This window comes from Gopherus flavomarginatus, chromosome 7 (assembly GCF_025201925.1).
Source record: "Gopherus flavomarginatus isolate rGopFla2 chromosome 7, rGopFla2.mat.asm, whole genome shotgun sequence".
Taxonomy (NCBI): domain Eukaryota; kingdom Metazoa; phylum Chordata; order Testudines; family Testudinidae; genus Gopherus; species Gopherus flavomarginatus.
This window is the reverse complement of record NC_066623.1, coordinates 73,929,130-73,950,432: the sequence shown is the minus strand read 5'-3', so window position 1 is coordinate 73,950,432 and position 21,303 is coordinate 73,929,130. Positions and strand designations below refer to the sequence as shown.

Here is a 21,303-nt window from a genome sequence, read left to right as displayed (position 1 = left end):
TTGAAATAAGATGCTCAAATTTTGAATAAGATCTAGCAATTTCCCTGCAATAGAATTTAACATACAATCAGTGTGTAACAATATTGTGTGACTGAGCCCACAGATCATCAACCAGCTATATGTATGGAAACAAGACAGGACAGAAGAACTAAAACTCAGACTTAACTTCAAAATTGCATTGGGGGTCTATATGTAGAACAAGAACAGACTTCTAGAATACAGTAGCTCTGCTAAATCAGCTACTAAAGAGGATACAGAAAGTATAAAGTCTTTATCATAACATGATAAACCTAGAGTTGAAACATGGAGATTTATAAAAGCAGTATAAAAGAGACCAGACTAAGAGATAGTGAAATAAGTAGTAGCTGTGCTTTCAGGTGTCAGAGGTCTTTATTGAGATTATAGCAGAGATACACTTCCATAATAATCTTTTCACTTTTATACAGTTAGTTAAAAAATGCTTGCTACAGTGAACCGAAATTTAATTATTAAAACCAAATAACTGCATTTCAAATAAATAAATAAACTAAAATGTAAGGTTTTAATTTAAAAGGAACTGTACAATATGAAAATATAACAATACTTAAACATTAGAATCTAAAGTTTCATAGAAATAAAACTGCAATTCTGCATTACATAGTGCAAGAAAGAAAAATCCAAATATGCTTCTAGACTGGGAAGTTAAATGATTTAATTTTTTAAACTATCATGCAGACAGCATTTTAAGCCATGCTGTTGTCTATAAGTGTTAAAGGTACCATTTTTCTTTGAGAGAACAGCTAGCCATTTAGTTCACGGTGACAACTGCTGCCAATCCACGCTCTTTTCTACAGTACATTATACACAGAGGTTTCTGTTGCATTCAGAATGAAACATTACATGGTTTCTGGAGCAAACCCAACATTTTACTTTTTGTTTTCAAGATCTGCCTGTTGAAAACAATATCATGTAGTAAAAACAGCAACATTTCGCCCAGTTTAGGTGAAGAGCAAAACACACTATATAGTGGACTATCATCAAGAAGCAGTTACTGCCTAGTCACCTTTAAAATTTTACAATTATACATACTAAAAAAAAAAAAAAAAAGTATGTTTAAACTGTGGAAAGGGGGAAAAAAAAAGTCTGACCTCTGGTTGACAAGTGATGCATACAATAGAAGTGCGAAACAGCAGAAGAAAATTTTTATCTTCTACATTTATGTGGAACTAGTTACTGAGTTGATTAAAAGTGTAATTCGGTTTAAGTTTCTATATAAAATTGTCATTGAGGCAAAGACCAAGGAATGCAATTAATACTAAACTGTAAACACATCATTAATCTTACTTTGAGTGCACATTGACAACATAAGAGCTCTTCCAACAACTTTGGCAACAAGTCTACAATAGGTCACAGCAGCAAGAGTTCACATGGAAGACAAAGCACTGCAAAATAATACTAACACACCAAGACCTCCTAGCAATCAGAAAAATCTGTGACAAGTGCCTCTTCTTGCTAAGACACTCTCCTGGTCAGATGCTGCTCTTTGAATCCCTAAATTATTATTTTTATAGTCCAGTAGTCTTATTTCTCTGTGCTTTATCTGCATACATTGCCTTAGTTGCACTCTAACCGTTGTAGGTCCAAAGTGTTACAGTTCTGTCCGCAGAAGATGACAAGAAGGATAGATCTTGCGTATGCCACCTACACTGAATCACTTTGTCCTTATGTTCTCCTACCACCATAATAGGAAGTTGCTTAGTAAGGTCCCCTAGGAGAGAAGAATAGAAATAATTACTTGTTTCGTGAACACTTAAAATTATTTTCTTGAATAAACTCTACATATCTATTTCACTTGCTAAATAACAAGTTACTTCATGAGATGATAATTTAAAAGTACCTAAAGAATATTGTTATAGGAAGAATGCACACAAACCCTTTCATTCACATTAAAGGGGAAAAAAATCTATTTTGGAAGGCCCATGACAGTCTTCTTTTCAAATTCAATATAACTGAGTGCGATAAATAATTATTTAACATTTATACTGTAGCACTGCCTAGAGGCCAACCAGGTTGGGACTCCATTATGTTAGGTACCATACAACTGTTTTCAACACTGGTATTCATAAACAAAAGTTTAAATAAAAATTGGTTGGGGGACTTGTTCAATTTCTTCCTTTTGACTAATCCCTGTCTCCCCCAAGAAAAGAAAGCTAAGCATATATTTCTTTGTGGATTTGAGTTTTCTGCACACCACCTCAAAGCAGAAATCCAGTCATTAAACAGATGCAAGTTGTTCCCCATACTGCAATTATATTCCTTAATCATATTTATATGTCAGACTATAGTCTTGACTGTAATAACAGCAATCTGTTGTGAGCTGACAAGAATCATAGTCATGTGTATTCTAAACCTTTTAAATTTCACTTTATAGCCTTAATAGATATCAGATTTCCACATTTTCAGAAATGAATCTCTTTTGATCCAAACTTTCTTACAATCTCTGATATTAACAAAACACCCTTCACTGCTCAGTTTTGCTTAATACACTTCACATCAGATGAATTACCTTGCAAGTCTGTCACCTTTATTTTCATATCATAAGATCCTGTGAGCAAGTAGTGAGCCCCAGGAGAGAAGCGAACAGAACGAACATCACTGGAATGAGGATGATAGCTCTGTACCATTCGTCCTCCTCGAATATCATACAACATGCAACTGGAGTCTTCTTGCCCTGTAGCTAGTAGGCGACCACTAGGATCAACAGCTACAGATGCCACAGCACTACCTATAAGAAGAAAATGCCATCCATGAACTAATATAGACTTATGGATATGTTCTGCATTCTTTTGCATATAGAAAGGTTTGAGAGAGGTTTGTAGAACCGTTAATATTAAAAAGGTAAAGAACATATCTAGCCAACTTAAATGTACTTTCAGCTCCTTTTGTCTATATTAAAAGACAAGTCGTATTGCCCCCATTTTATAGTTTGCCTTGTAGCATATGTTGATTTCTAATGGTGGAGTGGTAGCAAAGTCACAGTTAAAGCTGCATCAGAGAATTGTGTTTAACAGTGGAAAAAGATTAGGAATATCTGCTCAAGTGTTTCATTACAGAAAAAGGGAATATCCAAGAGTGTTGGCGGGCTTTTAATTTTCTGCATAATTAGAATCCATAGCAAAATAATGCATTTATAAATATATTGGCAAAAAAGAGATTGTTTTGAAAACAAGTTCTGTACCTGACTCACTTTTTTCAAAATACTTCTTGTGTAGAATACTGTACATCTGTAGTTTAGACAAACACCATCCTTTGTGTATTTGCATTTTGGAGTTAGAGAAAACATGTTTTTATTTTCTGACTTGAGCTGCATCAGTTTGGAAGTGTTTCATTAACTATACGAGGACATCACTTGCTAGGTAGTGTCCTATGACAAATCTGCTGTTGTGTAAACGACAAATTCCAACAGCCACATTTAACTCCAAGGTTGATGTTTTTAACAGCCTAATATTCCTTACAGCCACCATGTTTACACAGGTTACCAATTAAAAAAAAAAATCCCTGTTACAAAGAGTGTCATTCTTTGTAAGGCAGTCTGTCAGTCTAAAGTGTTGATTTTTTGGAGTAAGGTTGCACATTTTCTCTGTTTTAGAGCATCATGTAAGCTTATGGTGCTATATAAATAGCTATTAATATCAAAAGGTCACAAAGCAAAGAACTAACCAGCTTCATGATATAGCAAGGATATAGCACGATAACCAGAATATAGCAAGTTTTTGTTTTTTAGAACGAGCAACTGGGAATTGTTTTGAACAAGCCAGAAGGCTTCATTTTACAATACAAGATCCCTGTTCTCAACAAACCAATGACAAGAACCATCTTTAAAATATGTAATTGTGCAAGAAGTTTTTTATTCAGTGCAAAAAGAGCAATAGTGTTACCAGTTCCATGAAATGTTGTTCCAACTACACGAACACAACTCGGTACTCTAAGATCCCAGAATCTTACAGTCTTGTCTTGCGAACCAGATGCAATCATCCACCCACTCCATGTATAAAGTGCTAAAATATGACCTGTAGATAAGAACACGTTTTACTTTACTAGTATTACTCATTATTTAAAGATCACTACTGAATTCTTCGCATATTATTGTTCTGAATATGCTCTTACACATTAAGTAAGATCATCAGCAGCATACAATTAGTAGATTAAATGTTTTATTTTGGATTGAAGAAAGTAGTAGTCTTGGACAGATCAGAGGGTTGGAGGTAATCAACTAGCTCTCTTCAGATAGCCTTTGTTAGCAGATTTCTGTAGGTCTCAATTTATTATCTGTTACTCCACATATATGCATCTCTTGGGAAAGGTTGCAATGTGGCATGGACTGAAGAAGTGACACCAGTACAATGGCAACACCCTGTTCTACATCTTCCCTAGCATTTGCAGGGAGACAAAGGGCTTAAAATATGTAACGGTCTAGATTAATGACATAAAATCTCTCCTGAGTTCACTGTTGATAGGACAGAGGTGCTGTCCATAAGAAGAGCATGATTTGATCACTGTTGTTACCAGTGCATAGAACAGACTGTTACTGTTGCATTTTTATAAACATACCAGTATGGCCACTCAGAGCATGCAGGCCTTGACCTCGCTGGCAGTCTGTTGTGTAAATATTACAGTCTCCTGCTCCAGCGCTAATTAAAATAGCACCACCACTTTCTGGGCCTTCCATAAAAGCAAGATCTCTAATTGTCCCATCATGCATACTGAACTCCAAGTCTGGTCCTGAAAAAATTTAAAATAAACCAAGAACAGAGTGAGATATACTTTGTTTAGTATAAATTAATTATGTAATCATTTAAGCAGTTATTGTGACAGTGCATTACTATTAATTAAAAAGCTTGAGTTTGATATTTGTACCAATTTCAAGGTGGAGAATACAACTTCATAAACATAGGATAAAATTTCACACTTAACGGGCAAACTGACAGATTTCTGTGTATCAGAGTACATTAACTTTCTGTTTCTTCAATATTAGTTAATCCCTCTGTGAGAGGTTCACATCTTAACTGAAATAAGATACCATGAACAAACATACTGAAGTCTAGCTCCAGAACTGAGAATCAGCTATTGGTTGAACATAGACTCATAGACTTCAAGGTCAGAAGGGAGCATTATGATCATCTAGTCCAACCTCCTGCACAACGCAGGCCACAGAATCTCACCCACCCACTCCTGTAACAAACCCCTAACCTACGTCTGAGTTACTGAAGTCCTTAAATCATGATTTAAAGACCTGAAGGTGCACAGAATCCTCCAGCAAGTGACCCATGCCCCACGTTGCAGAGGAAAGTGAAAAACCTCCAGGGCCTCTGCCAATCTGCCCTGAAAGAAAATTCCTTCCTGACCCCAAATATGGCGATCAGTTAAACCCTGAGCACGTGGGCAAGACTCACCAGTCAGCACCCAGGAAAGAATTCTCTGTAGTAACTCAGATCCCACCCCATCTAACATTGCATCACAGACCACTGGGCATATTTACCTGCTGATAAACAAAGATCAATTAATTGCCAAAATTAGGCTATCCCATCATACCATCCCCTCCATAAACTTAATCAAGCTTAGTCTTGAAGCCAAATATGTCTATTGCCCCGACTACTCCCCTTGGAAGGCTGTTCCAGAACTTCATTCCTCTAATGGTTAGCAATCTTCATCTAATTTCAAGTCTAAATTTCCTAATGTCCAGTTTATATCCATTTGTTCTTGTGTCCACATTGGTACTAAACTTAAATAATTCCTCTCCCTCCCTGATATTTATCCCTCTGATATATTTATAAAGAGCAATCATATCTCCCCTCAGCCTTCTTTTCATTTGGCTAAACAAGCAAAGCTCTTTGAGTCTCCTTTCGTAAGTTTTCCAATCCTCGGATCATCCTAGTAGCCCTTCTCTGTACCTGTTCCAGTTGGAATTCATCCTTCTTAAACATGGGAGACCAGAACTGTACACAATATTCCAGATGAGGTCTCACTAGTGCCTTGTATAAAGGTACTAGCATCTCCTTATTTTTACTGGAATACCTCGCCTGACGCATCCCAAGACCACATTAGCTTTTTTTAACGGCCATATCACATTGGCGGCTCATAGTCATCCTGTGATCAACCAATACTCTGAGGTCCTTCTCCTCCTCTGTTACTTCCAACTGATGTGTCCCCAAATTATAACTAAAATTCTCAAGGGTATGTCTACATAGCAAAGAAAAACCCGTGCCCGGCCTGTGCCAGCTGACTTAGAAATGCAGCTAACCTGCGAGCCCATCTCCATTGCTGTGTAGACTTCTGGGCTTGGGCTGTAGTCTGAGCTCTGGGACTCTCCCACCTGGCAGGATCCTAGGGTTCAAGCCTGGAAGTCTACAGAGCAATGCAATAGCCCTGCAGCCTGAGCCTCTTGAATCAGAGTCAGCTGGCACAGGGTATAGATTTTTCTTTGCTGTGTAATCATACCCTTGATGTTCAACCAATAGTTGATTATCAGTTCTAGAGCTAGACTTCAATATGTTTGTTCATAGTATTTTATTTCAGTTAACAAAAAAATCCCACAGTTATCTAACTGAAATAATATTGTCAATATTAAACCAGTGACATCAAAATAAGAAGCATATTTATGCATGTGTTGAAAGATCAAGTCTCATATGATTATGTGTACTTCTGTGACTGGATTATCCTGGAATATATTTATCAAAGTTAAAAATAGGCTAATTATCTTGAAATTCCTGACCAAAACTTTCTGTCAGATTCTGCTTATTTATTAATATTTTTCTTAAAGAAACCAAAAAAGTATGCCAGGCACCTCTGAATAAACTCTCTTTGATCTCACCTGCAAATCAGTCGTTAATCTGTCACTGCTGAGTATCTTCTAGCATTTCAAACTTCCAAGCAGGATTTCCCTTCCCCCCAAAACATGAGTAAGTACAAATCAGGTACTTAAAGTTTCTGATCTGGAGCTCAGGTTTGGCAGTATTTTAACCTACCACTGGTTCAGGACTAGGTGTGATAATCTAAGGCTATGTCCATACTGCCCATGTTACAGCGTGGCAGCGCTGTGACGTGGGCTGTGTAGACATGCTTTATTGCTGGGGGGAGAGCTCTCCCAGCGAGGATTTAAAAAAAACAACAAAAAAAATCCCCCCAAACGAGGAGTGGTAGCTTTATCGCTGGAAGTGCTGTTTATACTGGTGCTTTTCAGAGCTAAAACTTTTGTTACTCAGGGGTGTGTTTTTTCACACCCCTAAACGACTATAAAGTTTTAGTGCTGAAAGAGGCAGTGTAGACACAGTCTCATACACTTCACTGCCATAATGACAGGTATAACTCAAGTTGCTTTGCCATTTGTCACTAACATGACCATCCCAAATAAATGATAACATGTTATAGCAGTATATAGATACACCCTACCTGTTGCATTACAAGTTTCTGCATTAAAAGGTAGTACTTTAACATATTTGTCATTAGAACCAGTAGCCAACAACTGTCCACAAGGACTCCACGCCACACAATAGATTGACCCTTTGTGATGTTTGTTCCTTTTGAAACGAATATCTGGTTGTTTAGGAGTGTTATAAGCACTGGAAAAAAAAAAGAGATAAGTATTTCTTTTATATGTAAATATAGAATATGTAATCTAAAATGTAAGTCAATTGTATTATTTAATGTAATAAGAAATCCAAAGTAGGCAAGAAAGTTAATTTCTACTTATTTTTCAGTTTTCTAGGCAATAAAAGTTAAACTAAACTAAGTGTGAAAGTATAGTGTTTTGCTGCCACACAGGAACTATGTTCCCAAAACACATTTTAGCTTCCATGCATTATGCAAACATCTTCCATACCACACTTATCATGGTCTGATTCCTTGCAAGCATAAGCAAGTCCTCTAAAGGGCAATGAAAGTGGACTAGTGTGGGTGGTAATTTAAACTTTTCCTTAAAAAAAAAAGTGTTTAGTTTTAATGCTGGAAGGTAACTAGGGTAGACTATTAGGATAATAGAGAAAACACAAAGAAAGCTCCTCCATGTTCTCCAATATTTTACTACAAAAACATTCCAAGTGTGACCTGAAACAGTTTTCTACAACACACACTAATTAAGTTATGAGTGTTCTTGATTGGAGGGAAAAACCCAGCAATCTTGAAACAAAATTCAGAAATGTCTGCCAGAGGTACCTGATTTGACACAGATAACGCTTAGCTATTATTAAAAAGGTACTGTCTTAAAAAAAACAACAAAAAACAAAACTCAAAATTCAACAACTAAACAAAAAAAAACCCAAATACCTTATTTTCAGAGTCCAAAACAAGTGAAAACCAGGGAGAATTATTTCTTTTTGTATCCAACACTTTATATATGTGCTTGATTTCAATGGGACTACTTGTGTACTTAATGTTAAGCATTTATGTAAATGTTTGCAGAGGCCTAGGAAGGAAGTAAACCTTGGTTTTCTTAGGTCACCTTAAAAGACCTACTCATACCAACATACCACTCTACCTCCATGTATTGGACATTAAAAAGTAAGGGAGAGGAGAAATATGACACCAAGAACATTTCACCAATTAACAAGAAAGGAGACTGAATGAGGCAGTCTGTGGAAAAAGCACAGCTAGTTCTGCTCCTCTCTAATGCACTCTCTCAAAACTCATTTAATTATACATGATAGTCATAACCTTCCTGGCATTATTTCTGAACTTCCTAAAACAGCCTTTACTTACATCTGGCTGAGGGGAAATTCCCTTTCTCCAATTATTTCTATGGGTTATTTAGACATGAGTAAATAAAATGCTTGTAGGAAATTAGTGGGAAGCTACAAAGTACACCGCTGCCTCGATATAATGCCACCCGATATAACACAAATTTGGATATAATGTGGTAAAGCAGTGCTCTGGGAACTATGTGGTGTGTGTGTGTGTGTGCGAGTGCGTGCGCACACACTCTGGTGGATCAAAGCAAGTTCAATATAACACAGTTTTACCTATAATGCAGTAAGATTTTTTTGGCTCCCAAGGACAGGATTATAGCGAGGGAGAGGTGTATTTAAGATGCAATTCAGCATCGAGAACAAAAGCTCATTCTAACAAAGGCAAGAAGCTAACAGGGCAACAGAACCTAAGTATCTTTGACTGCTAATAGGCCATTTAAAAAATTTGCCACGGAAACTGGAAAATGATGACTGAAGAATGAGAAGAGGAAAAAAAGCACAAAAAATTACAAGATCTCAAGGGATTTTTAAAAGATATACAACAGGGAAAGCAAATAATGTGGCCACTTTAAAGTTACAGAAGACAGCTCACAAAAGGAAATAAAGTTACTAGTTACTCTGTTGCCATCTTTACAAAGGAAGAAAGTGAAGATCTGCCTAGGTCAGGTATCAGTTTTTGAGGGACGATAGACGAGGAACTACGTAACAAAAACAATTATAAAAAGGCTAAATGCACTTAAACTAGACAGAGTACCAGGTGTACTATGGCTTTTTAAAAGTGAGAAAGCAAATCTCAACTTTTAATGGGCCATTTTAGAATTTCATCAGATACAAGAGATATTTCTCAAGACTATGAATATGCACAATCTTTCACTCTGTTTACAGCCTGACAAGACAGTGGGTAAGGAGATGTAAAGACAGACCTCAGGAAGAGGTCCGGAAAGCTCAGAACATTACCTTTAGTTTCTTGCTGTGCTGTAATTTTCTATCTTAACAAGTCAATAGTCACATCAAGTTCACCAAATCAAATTACACACACTAACTAGGGTGTTAAAGGCTAAAGGGATAATTTGTTTATAAATAAAAACAGATTCTTCTAACTTCCAGCATAACAAGCCAAACCAATAAGTGAGCCGGGGGGGGGGGGGGGGGGGGAAGAGGAGGACCCACAACACACTCCACATCTCCCCAAACCATGTTCTTTCTGCTTCACACATCAATATCAAACATTTTGGAATAAGAACTTCACTGGCTCCTTTGTTTATTACCTTTGAGGGAAAACAGAATGCATACCAAGGACATTAGAGTCTAAAGCATGCTTTTTAGCCAAACCTGGACGATGTCCCAGACTCATCAGGAGCAGATACACATAATAAGAATGCCATTTTAGAACAATTTTTAAAAGTTGGAGAGTTTTCAGAAAAAAGTAATGGAATTGAAGCAATGACTAGAAAATGAGTTTGAGACCAAGATTTATTTCTGAAGAAAGAAGGAAATAAGGGATATGAAAATTCAGGAAGGTGGAATTAAGACAAAAGCGGAAAAGGTCAGAAGCATTCTGCAATAACATCTTTTTCTGTTCCTGAAATGTATATTCTAAGACACAAAAGTTTACTTTACAATGTCAGCATGTCCAAGACTCTAGGGGAAGAATACTACCAAAAGGAAAAGTTGTAGTACTGATGTCAAAACAGCTTGGCAGTAGAGGAAAGAACGAGTCAAACTAGCCACAAACACAAAAATACTGCAGCTGGTCTTTTTATTCTGTCTTGGTAGTTACTATGTTTTCAAAGCAACATTGTAACAGTTCACTGTTGACAGGTTAATCAACTAACAAAATGAAAGAGTTCAAACACAAAAACAGATTTGAAATATCTACAGACAGCTTTGGATATCTAGTGATAGGTAGTGGAACAGAAATTATGATGATAGGACTGTATGTTCATTTATTTTCCTTCTTACCTTGGGTTAATTACTTCTGGATAGGCACACACCCTCAAAGTTTTGGAATTTGAGCCAACAGCATACAAACTCCCACTCGGATGAAAAGCCACAGCTCTGACAGCTTGCGTATCTTCTAGAGTATTAATACAAATGAATTGCTTTTTTGATTTATCATCCTGTTGTGTAAAAAAGTGTGACAGTCATAATAGGTTCACAAACATAACTACATTTTTAATCGCTTACACACATTTTCACGACTGAGAGAAGTTAAAATCCATCCCTGTTAAAAAAAATAATGTATTCAAATATAAAGCTTATAGGGGAAAGACTGGGAGGAACATCCCTTGATTGTTTGCGGTACGGAGAGTAAAGATATCATAGCATCTTGATCTTAACAAAATCATGTAAGGAAGAGTTTTTCAAAGGTTCTTCTAAAAGACCTACAAGAATGCTTACACAAAACCAAATTAAAACAAAGATGGCATGACCTCACATTTTTCTGAGCAAAGAACTTGAAAACCTTTAAATATTTTAGTTGTTAAAGTCTTCTTCTTTGCAAGAGTTTGTTCCTATTTCTTCTACTTCCAAATTAGGAACCAATAAAATGCTTCTTTCCTTCCTCAAAACCATCCAACTATTGTAATTTTTTAAAAAATTCAGCTTAATATTTTATATACAGCTGTAAAATAGCCAATTAAGATGGAAGACTTATGGGTTAAGGGAAAGCCGCCTAATACTGAACAGACATTTCACAACCTCTGGTGCTATTTGTACTAGACTAAGAAGAAACTAAAATACACAGTAAAAGATATTACAGTATAATGTTACTTGTTACAAGCATACAATATTCTCTGCAGAATACTTGTACCGATTTATTTTCCGATTTAAATATATAGGAAAATTAGAACTAAACAGAAAGACTTCAGGACTCTTGAGTAGCAGATCCACAAAACTTTTAAAAAGTAATAAATTATGCAGTATTTGGTAGCATATACAAGCTGCAAATAGTTTACTTTTTGTATTTTCTTTATGAAAATTAAAAATCACAAAAAATTACTAGTTACATTTTGAAGACTCCTGTTAACTTGACCTGCTTTCACAACTTACTTTAAATTAAAAATAAAACCACAAACCAAATCCCCAAATGCCTCCTCCAAAAATAATCTTTGAACCAAAATCTCTGGCAACTCGTTTCATGAGTGTATTTGCCTCATCACTGTATGATATGGTCAGTGCTCTACTCCCTCTGATTGTTCTTGGGCCAACAAGCATTTTGGAGCCACCCAGCATTCTCCCTTCCCTTTCCCCTACAAGCAAGAAAAGAGGCAGAAGCCTTGAAGATCCCTACCACTATGAAAGAGGGTTTTTGGATGGTAAGCGGGTGGATGGGAGTGCAGTGAGAAACAGGCTACTCCACAAAGCCCTCTTATAACAGAAAAAGAAAATTGTCTAGTTCCCTTCTTAGAATCAGAGTATGCAAAGAATTAATATCTGGTCATTTGATACATTTATCATCATGGTATGTGTCCCCCACAGCATATCAAACCCTCCACTTTGTAAGGAAGGTAGTTATGTGCTGCCTGACTCCATTCAGAATACTCCAAATATTACTTTATGAAGGTAATAGACAAAGTCCCATAAGCAGTATTTTGAGGGCCAGCATAGGAGAGCACCGATGGTAAGGACTTAAAAGAGCAAGTTGCAGTCTGAGTAGATTTTCATGGAGAGGGAATTGTTTTGGGGTGAATATGAGGGGAGCCTGAAATTTCACTGCATCCAGCCACCTCACACCCCCATTTAGTCTTAACTCTCATCTGCATTTTCTTCATTTTGAAAGTTGGCATGTATTAGAAACTCATTAAAAATACTGTTGCTCTTAACATCTAATATTATTAAGATATTATATTGTCAGATTCAAAGACTGTGTCCTGTAAGGATAATATAAATACCCTTTAAAAAAAGTCTCACCTCATCACCTCTTGTTCTAGTTAGAGTACCTGTAGAATCTTCAAGTTGTGGCTGAATGATAGCGTGTTCTGGCATACTGTTTGGTTTTTTAAAAAATTAAAAAAAAAATCAGCGCAAAACACAAGATAAGCAGATCTTTCTCATTTCTAGTTTGTCTGTTCGGTGAACATATTCTGACTAGAACAACAATATCCAACCAGGCACTCAGAATTAACTCATTAATTTATAGGACCAACAGTAGCACTTATGTCTGACACATTAATAATAAGCCATCATTTTACAGAATTTTTAAAAATATTTTTGCAAAGTAAAATAAAATGTTAAATATATAACTAAAAAGCAACATTGTCATCTTGAAAATTAACTTATCTGGGAGTGTTGTATTTACTATTACTACAAGCAATATCTAAAGAAAGGAAAGAGAGTAAGTCTCTCTCTCTCCCTGCCCCATTACTTTCTGCATTATACAGGAGGTGTATTGTCAGTTTTACGGTTTCCCTGTGTAGGCAGTTGCTCAGTAAAATGGAAAATAACTGGTAAGACTTATACAAATAGGGAGCAAAAAATATCAGGATACATTCTTCACAGGGTGCTCTATCAAAAGCAGAAATCTAAGTGAACTGAAAAAAAGTGAACTGAGTTTACACTGACCATTTGGCAAGAACTGTATATCGCTGAAGGTCTGCTAGAGCCTGATTTTTAGACCCAAGCCCACCAAACCTGACCTTGAGAGAGTTCAGTCATTTCATGGCCAAGCCCGGTCCCTTCTCTTCAAACCTGATATTGCCTGCTGCTGCTGGAGTGGGCTCCCCTCCTCCCGCTCATGGTGTCATGGCGGCAGCTCCATGTGGCGGTGGCTGTGTGCACTGCTCCTGTCATTCACCATCTCCAGCTGCACTGTATGTGCTATGGCAGGGGTCGGCAACCTTTCAGAAGTAGTGTGCCGAGTCTTCATTTATTCACTCTGATTTAAGCTTTTGTGTGCCAGTAATACATTTTAACGTTTTTAGAAGGTCTCTTTCTATAAGTCCATAATATATAACTAAACTATTGTTGTATGTAAAAGTAAATTAAGTTTTTAAAATGTTTAAGAAGCTTCATTTAAAATTAAATTAAAATACAGAGCCCCCTGGACTGGTGGCCAGGACATGGACAGTACGAGTGACACTGAAAGTCAGCTCGCGTGCCACCTTCGGCACTCGTACCATAGGTTGCCTGCTCCTGTGCTACAGAGTGAGGCCTTGTCTAAATTACCGGGGTAAGTCGACCTAAGTTATGCTACTCCAGATACGTGAATAACATAGCTACAGTTGATGTAGCTTAGGTCGACTTACCGCAGTATTTACACCACGCTGAATTGACGAGACATGCTCTCTTGTTGACTTACCGTAGTCCTTTTGTTCTGGGGGAGTACTGGAGTCGACCAGAGAGCACTCTGCTGTCGATTTAGTGGACCCGCTAAATCGACACCAGCTGCTGCCTCGATCACAACAGCGTTGATCCCCGGGAAGCGCAGACATGGCTTGAGAGGGGTACAACTCCTCAGCACATTCACTTTGCAGCATGCACAGTGCAGCAAGGTGGAAGAGGACAACAGGAGCGGAGCACACTGCCTCCCCTTCAATGACTCCACAGCAGGAGGAGAGTCAACCTAACCCATCTGTTTTCCCACCTGATCTGGACCTAACACTTTTAGTCAGGTCCCACTGGATTCAGGTCAGGTCATAGGGTTCTATACATCACAAATAAATGAATTTTCTAGTTTTCAAAATACAATACCCATACTCATAGTAGTAACTGAAGATTAGCAACATTTCCAGCTCTGAACAATCTTTAGTGCTTACGTTTTACTCCCACGGACAGGTGATTCTTCAAGAAAGGGTATCTGATTTGTTGATCCACGCTTTTGAGGAGTGCTCGTATTAACATTTTGGCTATCAGTACCTATTCTCTGACCACCATCTGGAGGTGGTGATACGAAGCTAGTTGCTGGCGTGTTAGATGCATGCCCTTTGCTCCCATTACATTGCTGGCTGAGCGTCTGCACATCATTTTCAAGAGTGTCTATACCCATGTTTAACTCTCCCAACTTTTGAATAGACCTGCATAGGGTTGATGAAAACAGACAACAAAAGTTAAAGAAACAGTTTATAATATGAGAACTTGAAAAGTGAAGTCGTACCCATGTTGCCCAGTAGCATGGTAGGTATAATAATTAATCTATGAAAAGTCTGAAGATTATATTTAATTACAACGGTGTTTAACCCAAAGATTTTTAGCAGCCCATTTATTTAAAGAGTGATAATATTTTTGACATGCTTTAACCACACCCTGTCAGGATGAAAGGAAGAGTACATTCATATGAACAAACTGACAAGATATCAAAGTAAAAAATAAGTTTTCCTTTAAATTTAATATCTATTTCTCCCATCATAATAATAAAAAATACTTCTTTACACTTTGTCACCGAAGTGACAACCTAATATCACACTCATAAGTGAACCATAGAAAGTAACAAAGATAACTAGAATCAAACACTGACCACCTTATTTTAGGTTATGTATTTACTCCATAACTGAAATAATTACATTTTGGGGATTTCAAGCTCAAAAGGTTTCTAGAGTGAATCTATTATGTGACAAAGTCAGACCAGACAACTGAAAGAGAGCAGTCTTGTTGAGGTCCAGGAAGTGGGCCAGCAGAATCCCACCCATGGCAAAAGGCCCTTCCCCTGCCTAAGGGGAGGAGCCACTGATCACAGGACTCAAATGAATAAGGGGGACAACAGAAGAAAAAACAAGGACAGGTGTGAGGGCAAAGGGTCAAAAGCAGGGAACCTGAAGGGAACACCAGCAGAGAACCCCAGACAGCTAGTGCTCACTGCTCTTCAAAACTTTACATACTTGAATTTAGGTGTGCTCAAGTGTTTTACTGGAAAAAGTTAGATTATAATCTGTAATCAGCAGACATCAAAAAGTTAGTAAAACTTTTTTTGAGTGGAGGTGCGGGGGGATGGAGGGTGGGATGCCAAGCTTTTCTTTGCAAAATGTATGTCTATTTACTCAAATTTTGACCAGCTAGAGGATACTGTATTTGAAGAGGGATTTGTAGCTTTAAAATACTAACACAAATGACAACTGTCATTATTTTTAGACCAAAATACCCAAAGCCAGCTTTTTAGTTGCTGCTTGGTTTGAATTAAGTTCATTATATTATAAAACTGAGGAAAAATGAAAAGTGAGTCAGTTGCCTATTTGAGCTTCCAAAGAATATGACTATTAAAGCAGACTTGTTCTCGTTAGAAGTTAGTTGGCTTTCCTCATGATTTTCATATCAATACCCCAAATCTTAGTAATGAATTGTCTAAATAGAAGCCAATATGGAGAAAAGCTCTCCCAATTACAGGGTTATGTTAGTATAAAACATTAAAAGAGAGACCACAAACAACTTCAAATATCTGTATACAAGTTCATTGCTATTTCACTAAATTGTTTAGTGAGTTATTTTTCATTCCTGTTCATGACAGAGGGGTTTATTCATCAGAAAAATGTATTGGCAAACATAATTTTATCCCAGAAAGTTATTTTTGGGTACATCTGCAAAAAGAGTAATTCCACATTTGGAATTCTGAATATCTAAGCAGATTAGGATCTAGGGGGCAATTTCGTACTGAAGAGCATAAAATGACATATCAGTGGAACAGTCAACTAAAGCCAACCTGTTCAGAAACTGTTCAGTAAGATTCTGTTGCTGGTCTGCCCCATCTTCCTGGTTTACTCCTCCTTCAAGCAACATTTGCTGATACAGTTGTCGTTGTTGCTCCTTCTGTTCTAAATGCTGTTGGTAACGTAATCTTTGTCTATAATATTCTTGAAACTGCTCTGTTGAATCACGGAGCTTAACAAAATAAGGATTATTTGGGTTAGACACAATTAGGCTTAAAAGGATTAGAATTTTAATAGTAACGGTTGGTAAAGGTCCAACAATCTTGCACACACAAAATCAACACTTTTTTTTAATCAATAATTATCAAATGTACAGATCGTCAAAGTAAGAAAATGCTCCTTGAGAACAGTTTGATTTAAGGATGTTTGCTTTGTATATTTTGACATGTGATGTTGACAGTTTGTGCTTTAATGGTCATAAAGCTTGACTTTTTTAAATCTGGCTTTGCAGTACTGAAGAATGAAGTGGTTCTGTCACTATACTATATATACTATATATTTATATACTATAAAACTGAATACATATAAGAAATTTATCTACTGCTTAAAGATACTATTTCTGCAATCAGTTTTTAGAGCAGATTTTACTTTAGTAATACAAGCAAAAAGCTATAGCAATCCTACGGGACAAAATTTAAACACTGGAATACCACAATTTAAGGTAAAAAAATTACTCAGCAGCAGAAAAAGAGATTATTTCTTTCTCTTTTTTTCAGAAGTATTACAAAGTAGGACTTCTTTTGTCAACTAATATGTACACTTACATGAAACCCAAAGCAAAACACCCTCATAATCCTTGAAACTGTAGATTAGAAGGAGCTGTTTTAGGACAACTGGACAAGCTGGTGGATCTTCTGTTGATACAATAGGAACAAGAATCTGTACCTTGTACGATTAGTGTCATGGAACACAGAATCATACTGCAAAGTCTAAACCTTGTGGGTTTTTTTTAAAAGTTTCTAATAGTTGTGAGTAAAACACTGTTGTATGCAACAATGCAAAGGTGTCACCACAAACCTACAGACAGCTTAAAATAAAAACTTTGGAAGATGTGAACTATCCCCACTCACCTAATCAAGAGGTTAACTGTGATGTATGAGTTAAGTACAAATGGAAACAACATCGTCTATCACCACCTGACCCAGTCACCCTTTCCGGACAGATCCCAGTCAACTGTGATTTAGATTCAACTGCTAAATCCCACGTGCTTCTAAGCCCCTGGGTGTGGGCAGTAACCCATCACTGTTCCTAGTTTTGGGTCTCTCAGGCACATTTACAAATGCAGCTCCCATCTCTGGCATCCTTCCTGAGCACTGGGACCCTACAATCTGTCTGCCTAGACCCAGAACCAGAGCTACAGCCATCCTCGAGCCCCCATTTGGTAAGGGATTTCTCCAGAGTCCATGGAGTTGTGGAAACTGTGATTTCTAGATTAAGCACTTCAGGGAGACCCAGCAGTAAAGTTAGGAATACACGCTTAGCAAAGGAATTCCTTAACCACAATCATTTTACTTTTTTTAAAAAGCTGAAGAAGTTTTCCATAGATCCATAACAGTCCTCAACGCAACCTTCCCTTCTGATCTCACCTTGCCTGCGAGTCCTGGTTTTGGTTAGCATCTTTACGTGAGGCAGTGTTTCTTCTGCCTGTTTTATGTACACAATGAGGAAGAAGTGGCCACTTGCTGAGAAAACAGCCTCCTTTTAAAGTCTCTGTCCATATGCCCAGCTCCAGCCCCTCCGCTACATCATTCTAGTAGGGAAGAGTCATTCAGTGCGGATGGCTCCTGATAGCTTAGTCTTCTTTGAGGTGTCCCACACCTCAGTATGTGCACATAATGTCTCAAATAGACTAACCTTGTCAAGATTAGACTGGTTTTCAACACTACCTGATTATGTCTTCATCCAGCATGAAGGTTACAATACAGAGTTAAGGTGAGAGTGAAAGTTACAATCACCAAGTGGTGTTCTCAGAACAAAATGGGGTTCACAATTTGACCCAGATATGTCCCCAATCTGTCACTATTTCAGTACCAGTAATTGTAACACAAATATCCAGCAAATACTGCAATCCACTGTTGTTGAATAAAGAGGTCGATATTTGGGTGGCGGAAAGTGAAGGCAATTCTGTTCAGTGGGAAACACTAAAGCCAACAACTCTCATTTCACTTCACTCTGCTTCTGTTGCTGCTTGGAGAAGCCTTGGTGAAAAGCCCATGAACCTCCCTTGTGATCTGCTTAACACTTTCAGATTCTGACTGCTAGGTTTAGTTCCCTGGCCATCTGATAAGTTTTTCAAGCGCTATAGTACCTTCCTGAAAGCTTACAGAAACAAAAAAGTTTGGAAACTTAAATCTGATTTACTTTCTAACAAATTCAGTTAACAAGGCTTCTGTTATTCATCATGAGTATATCTTTATATTCTGAATTGGATAGTCCACTCAATAGGGTGTACATAAATTTTAATTTCTTAGTTGTCACAAGCAAGACATATACAAAATGTTAACACTACATTCCACAAAACAATTAACTGCAGGTAAGTTCAATACTGGATTCCTTATTTATCAAACAGAAAAGTTAGTTACCAAAATGGTTCATTCTTAGATCAGAATATTCTAACCATTATGCTAACTTTGTATACTGCACAATATTTTAAAATATACAGTAGTTTTTGTTACATTTGAGTTAAGAACACATTTACCTGCTGCATCATCCAGTTGTATGACAGTAAAAGTTTGTGTAATGGAAAGGCAATTAGATATATTATATCTTATGTTGCAAGTATCTTACTTAGAGCAAAACAAGATTCAAAAGCATCTGTGTCATATACATGGATGAAGTTCCCATCATAGGAGGCAAATTGTTATGCAATTTATCAGAGCAGGAAGCTCAAAAGGCCTTTTTATATGGAAATAATCAAACGTTACCTCATTTTTTTCTGGTTTGGCTGGTCCTTGATTCTGTGCTCCATTTATTGGCTCATTTTCTGGAACTGAACTCTGGCACATGGTCTCACTGTCAATGGAATGCTGCGGCTCCACAGGAGTATCACTTCTTTAAGTGATATGGAAAAGAGAAGAGTTTTATTTGTGAAATCTGACTCATAGAAAATCCTCTAATAAGCAAAGAAATATATATTTATAGAATAAATCCTGAAATGATTATGTACAGAGCACCCCATTATATGAAGCCCAAAGATATTACTGGCAGAGCAGACAAAAATATCCCATTTTAACCTATTACACTAACAGTTGCTAGCCCTAAAAAATAGAGGTAATGTACTTTGTTCTCAGATTTTTCCAAAAAGCCTTATATTTTGGAAGTCCCACTGTGCTTTTATTTTCTATTTTTATGTCTTCCATGAAAGGCTGTCCATTCCTCCAACAATCTAAAACACCATCAACAAATTACTCAAGTTATTTGTTAAATTTGCAGCTCTCCCCCACTTTTGAGGAACACTAATTACATCTGTTGGCTTCTCCTACTGTTCCCTAAAATTCTGGGAAGGGAGGAAGCCTACATTTGTCAGAAGGCACCTCCGCAACTGCCTCCAATTCTGTACAGGGTAATATTTCTTTAAGCTACATTTAAATGACATTCAACATTGGGAACCTAGAAAATTCCTGTTTTAGCTATGTAGGAAAAAGACTGCAACTAAAATCTGTTCTCACTTAATGTGCTTTATAGAGACTTACAAAATTAGGGTAAGACGTATTTCCATATGGAATTATTTTAGAAAACATTTCAGTAGCCAGTAAATATGCAGAATACATTAGAAAATGTTGGATTCTTTAAAGAGTACTCTAACCTGACAAAATTGCAAATACTTAATGGTTTGGAGCAGCGATTTGTTGAAATTATTTTTCAGTTACCGGTGTATGTGTGCATTAGCAAAAACAATTTAATCTAATTAGTAGACATTTAAAGATCTTCCTTTTGTCTACTGAACACAAGAAGAAATATCTCCTTTATAGGTTAGGAGAGAGAACTAAAATAAGGAGTGCTGAGCTCTTGCGAAAAATGCCAAGAGCTCCCATTCTTGAAAATCCGGTCAGTTAATTTAAGTACCTAAATGGAAGCTGAACTCTTCTGAAAAATCTGACCTCAACTGAGGGTTCTGAACATTTCTGAAAGTTTAGCTCTCAGCCTACTTCCAGGTTCCATGAGATATGAGAACTATATTTAATAAAAAAAATGCAAGATTTTCATATTAGTTATCTGTTTCATTTTACATTGAATCAAAAGCCTGATCCGGTAAATCCCTGTACAAAGAGTTTGCAAAATAGTGCAAAGATAGTTCATGCTAATTATTGCGATCTATAGCCCAGAAGTATAATTCATGTAACAAATTCATTATGTACACATTCAATGAGAGCAGCATAGTAAAAAAGAAAAATGGAAGTTATTCAAGTATGAAATCCTTAGTAAAATATTTCACATTCTAGGACCAGTTTTAAAACATAGGGATATGGCAGATTTCCAAATATGGTCACCTGTATATCTAAAGCTTTGCATTTGGGCAAGTATTCCAATTTTGCTAAGCCTACTTCTACACTACACACTGCTGGTGGTGGCAGATAGGCTATATGTAGCTACATGCAGCAGTGAAAAGGAGGATGCGTCCACGCTGTGGTATGGAGCTACACATCAGTGAAAGGGTATAGCAGGGGAGAGCCAGTGGGGAGACATTTCAGCAGCTTCCTGATGACAAGAATTTCACTGAGTCCAGGAAAAGCTCTGGCAGGGATTGGCAGTGGCGAAAGGCTCAGCCTTTCCCCAATGCTGGAGCCTTTCCCTACGGCAGGGGAAGACTCCAGCAGCGGGGAGGGAGCAGAGCCTTCCCCTGCTCTACTTGCCTAAGCCATACCTTACCATCTACACTGCTATTTATCCCCATGCTAGAGGAGCGATCAGAGTATGTACACTGCATGCTGCTGAAAGAAGTGTGC

The 21,303-nt window shown here is 37.3% G+C and overlaps 1 protein-coding gene across 4 annotated transcripts in view; it reads right to left on the bottom strand.

Moving 5' to 3' along the window:
- Positions 1-371: 371 nt before the first annotated feature.
- Positions 372-21,303, bottom strand: part of WDR47 (WD repeat domain 47) — a 39,689-nt gene continuing 18,757 nt past the window's right edge. For 3 of the 4 annotated variants that reach the window (XM_050961398.1, XM_050961397.1, XM_050961400.1), the window contains 10 exons: positions 19,282-19,408; positions 16,351-16,529; positions 14,477-14,734; positions 12,633-12,708; positions 10,683-10,840; positions 7,429-7,598; positions 4,591-4,761; positions 3,918-4,049; positions 2,546-2,764; positions 372-1,747 (listed from right to left, as the gene is read on the bottom strand). In XM_050961398.1, the coding sequence (XP_050817355.1) occupies positions 1,605-1,747; positions 2,546-2,764; positions 3,918-4,049; positions 4,591-4,761; positions 7,429-7,598; positions 10,683-10,840; positions 12,633-12,708; positions 14,477-14,734; positions 16,351-16,529; positions 19,282-19,408 (1,633 nt within the window). In that variant the 3' untranslated portion in view covers positions 372-1,604. The remainder of the gene's footprint in view (positions 1,748-2,545; positions 2,765-3,917; positions 4,050-4,590; positions 4,762-7,428; positions 7,599-10,682; positions 10,841-12,632; positions 12,709-14,476; positions 14,735-16,350; positions 16,530-19,281; positions 19,409-21,303) is intronic. The other variant, XM_050961399.1, reaches the window with a different exon arrangement.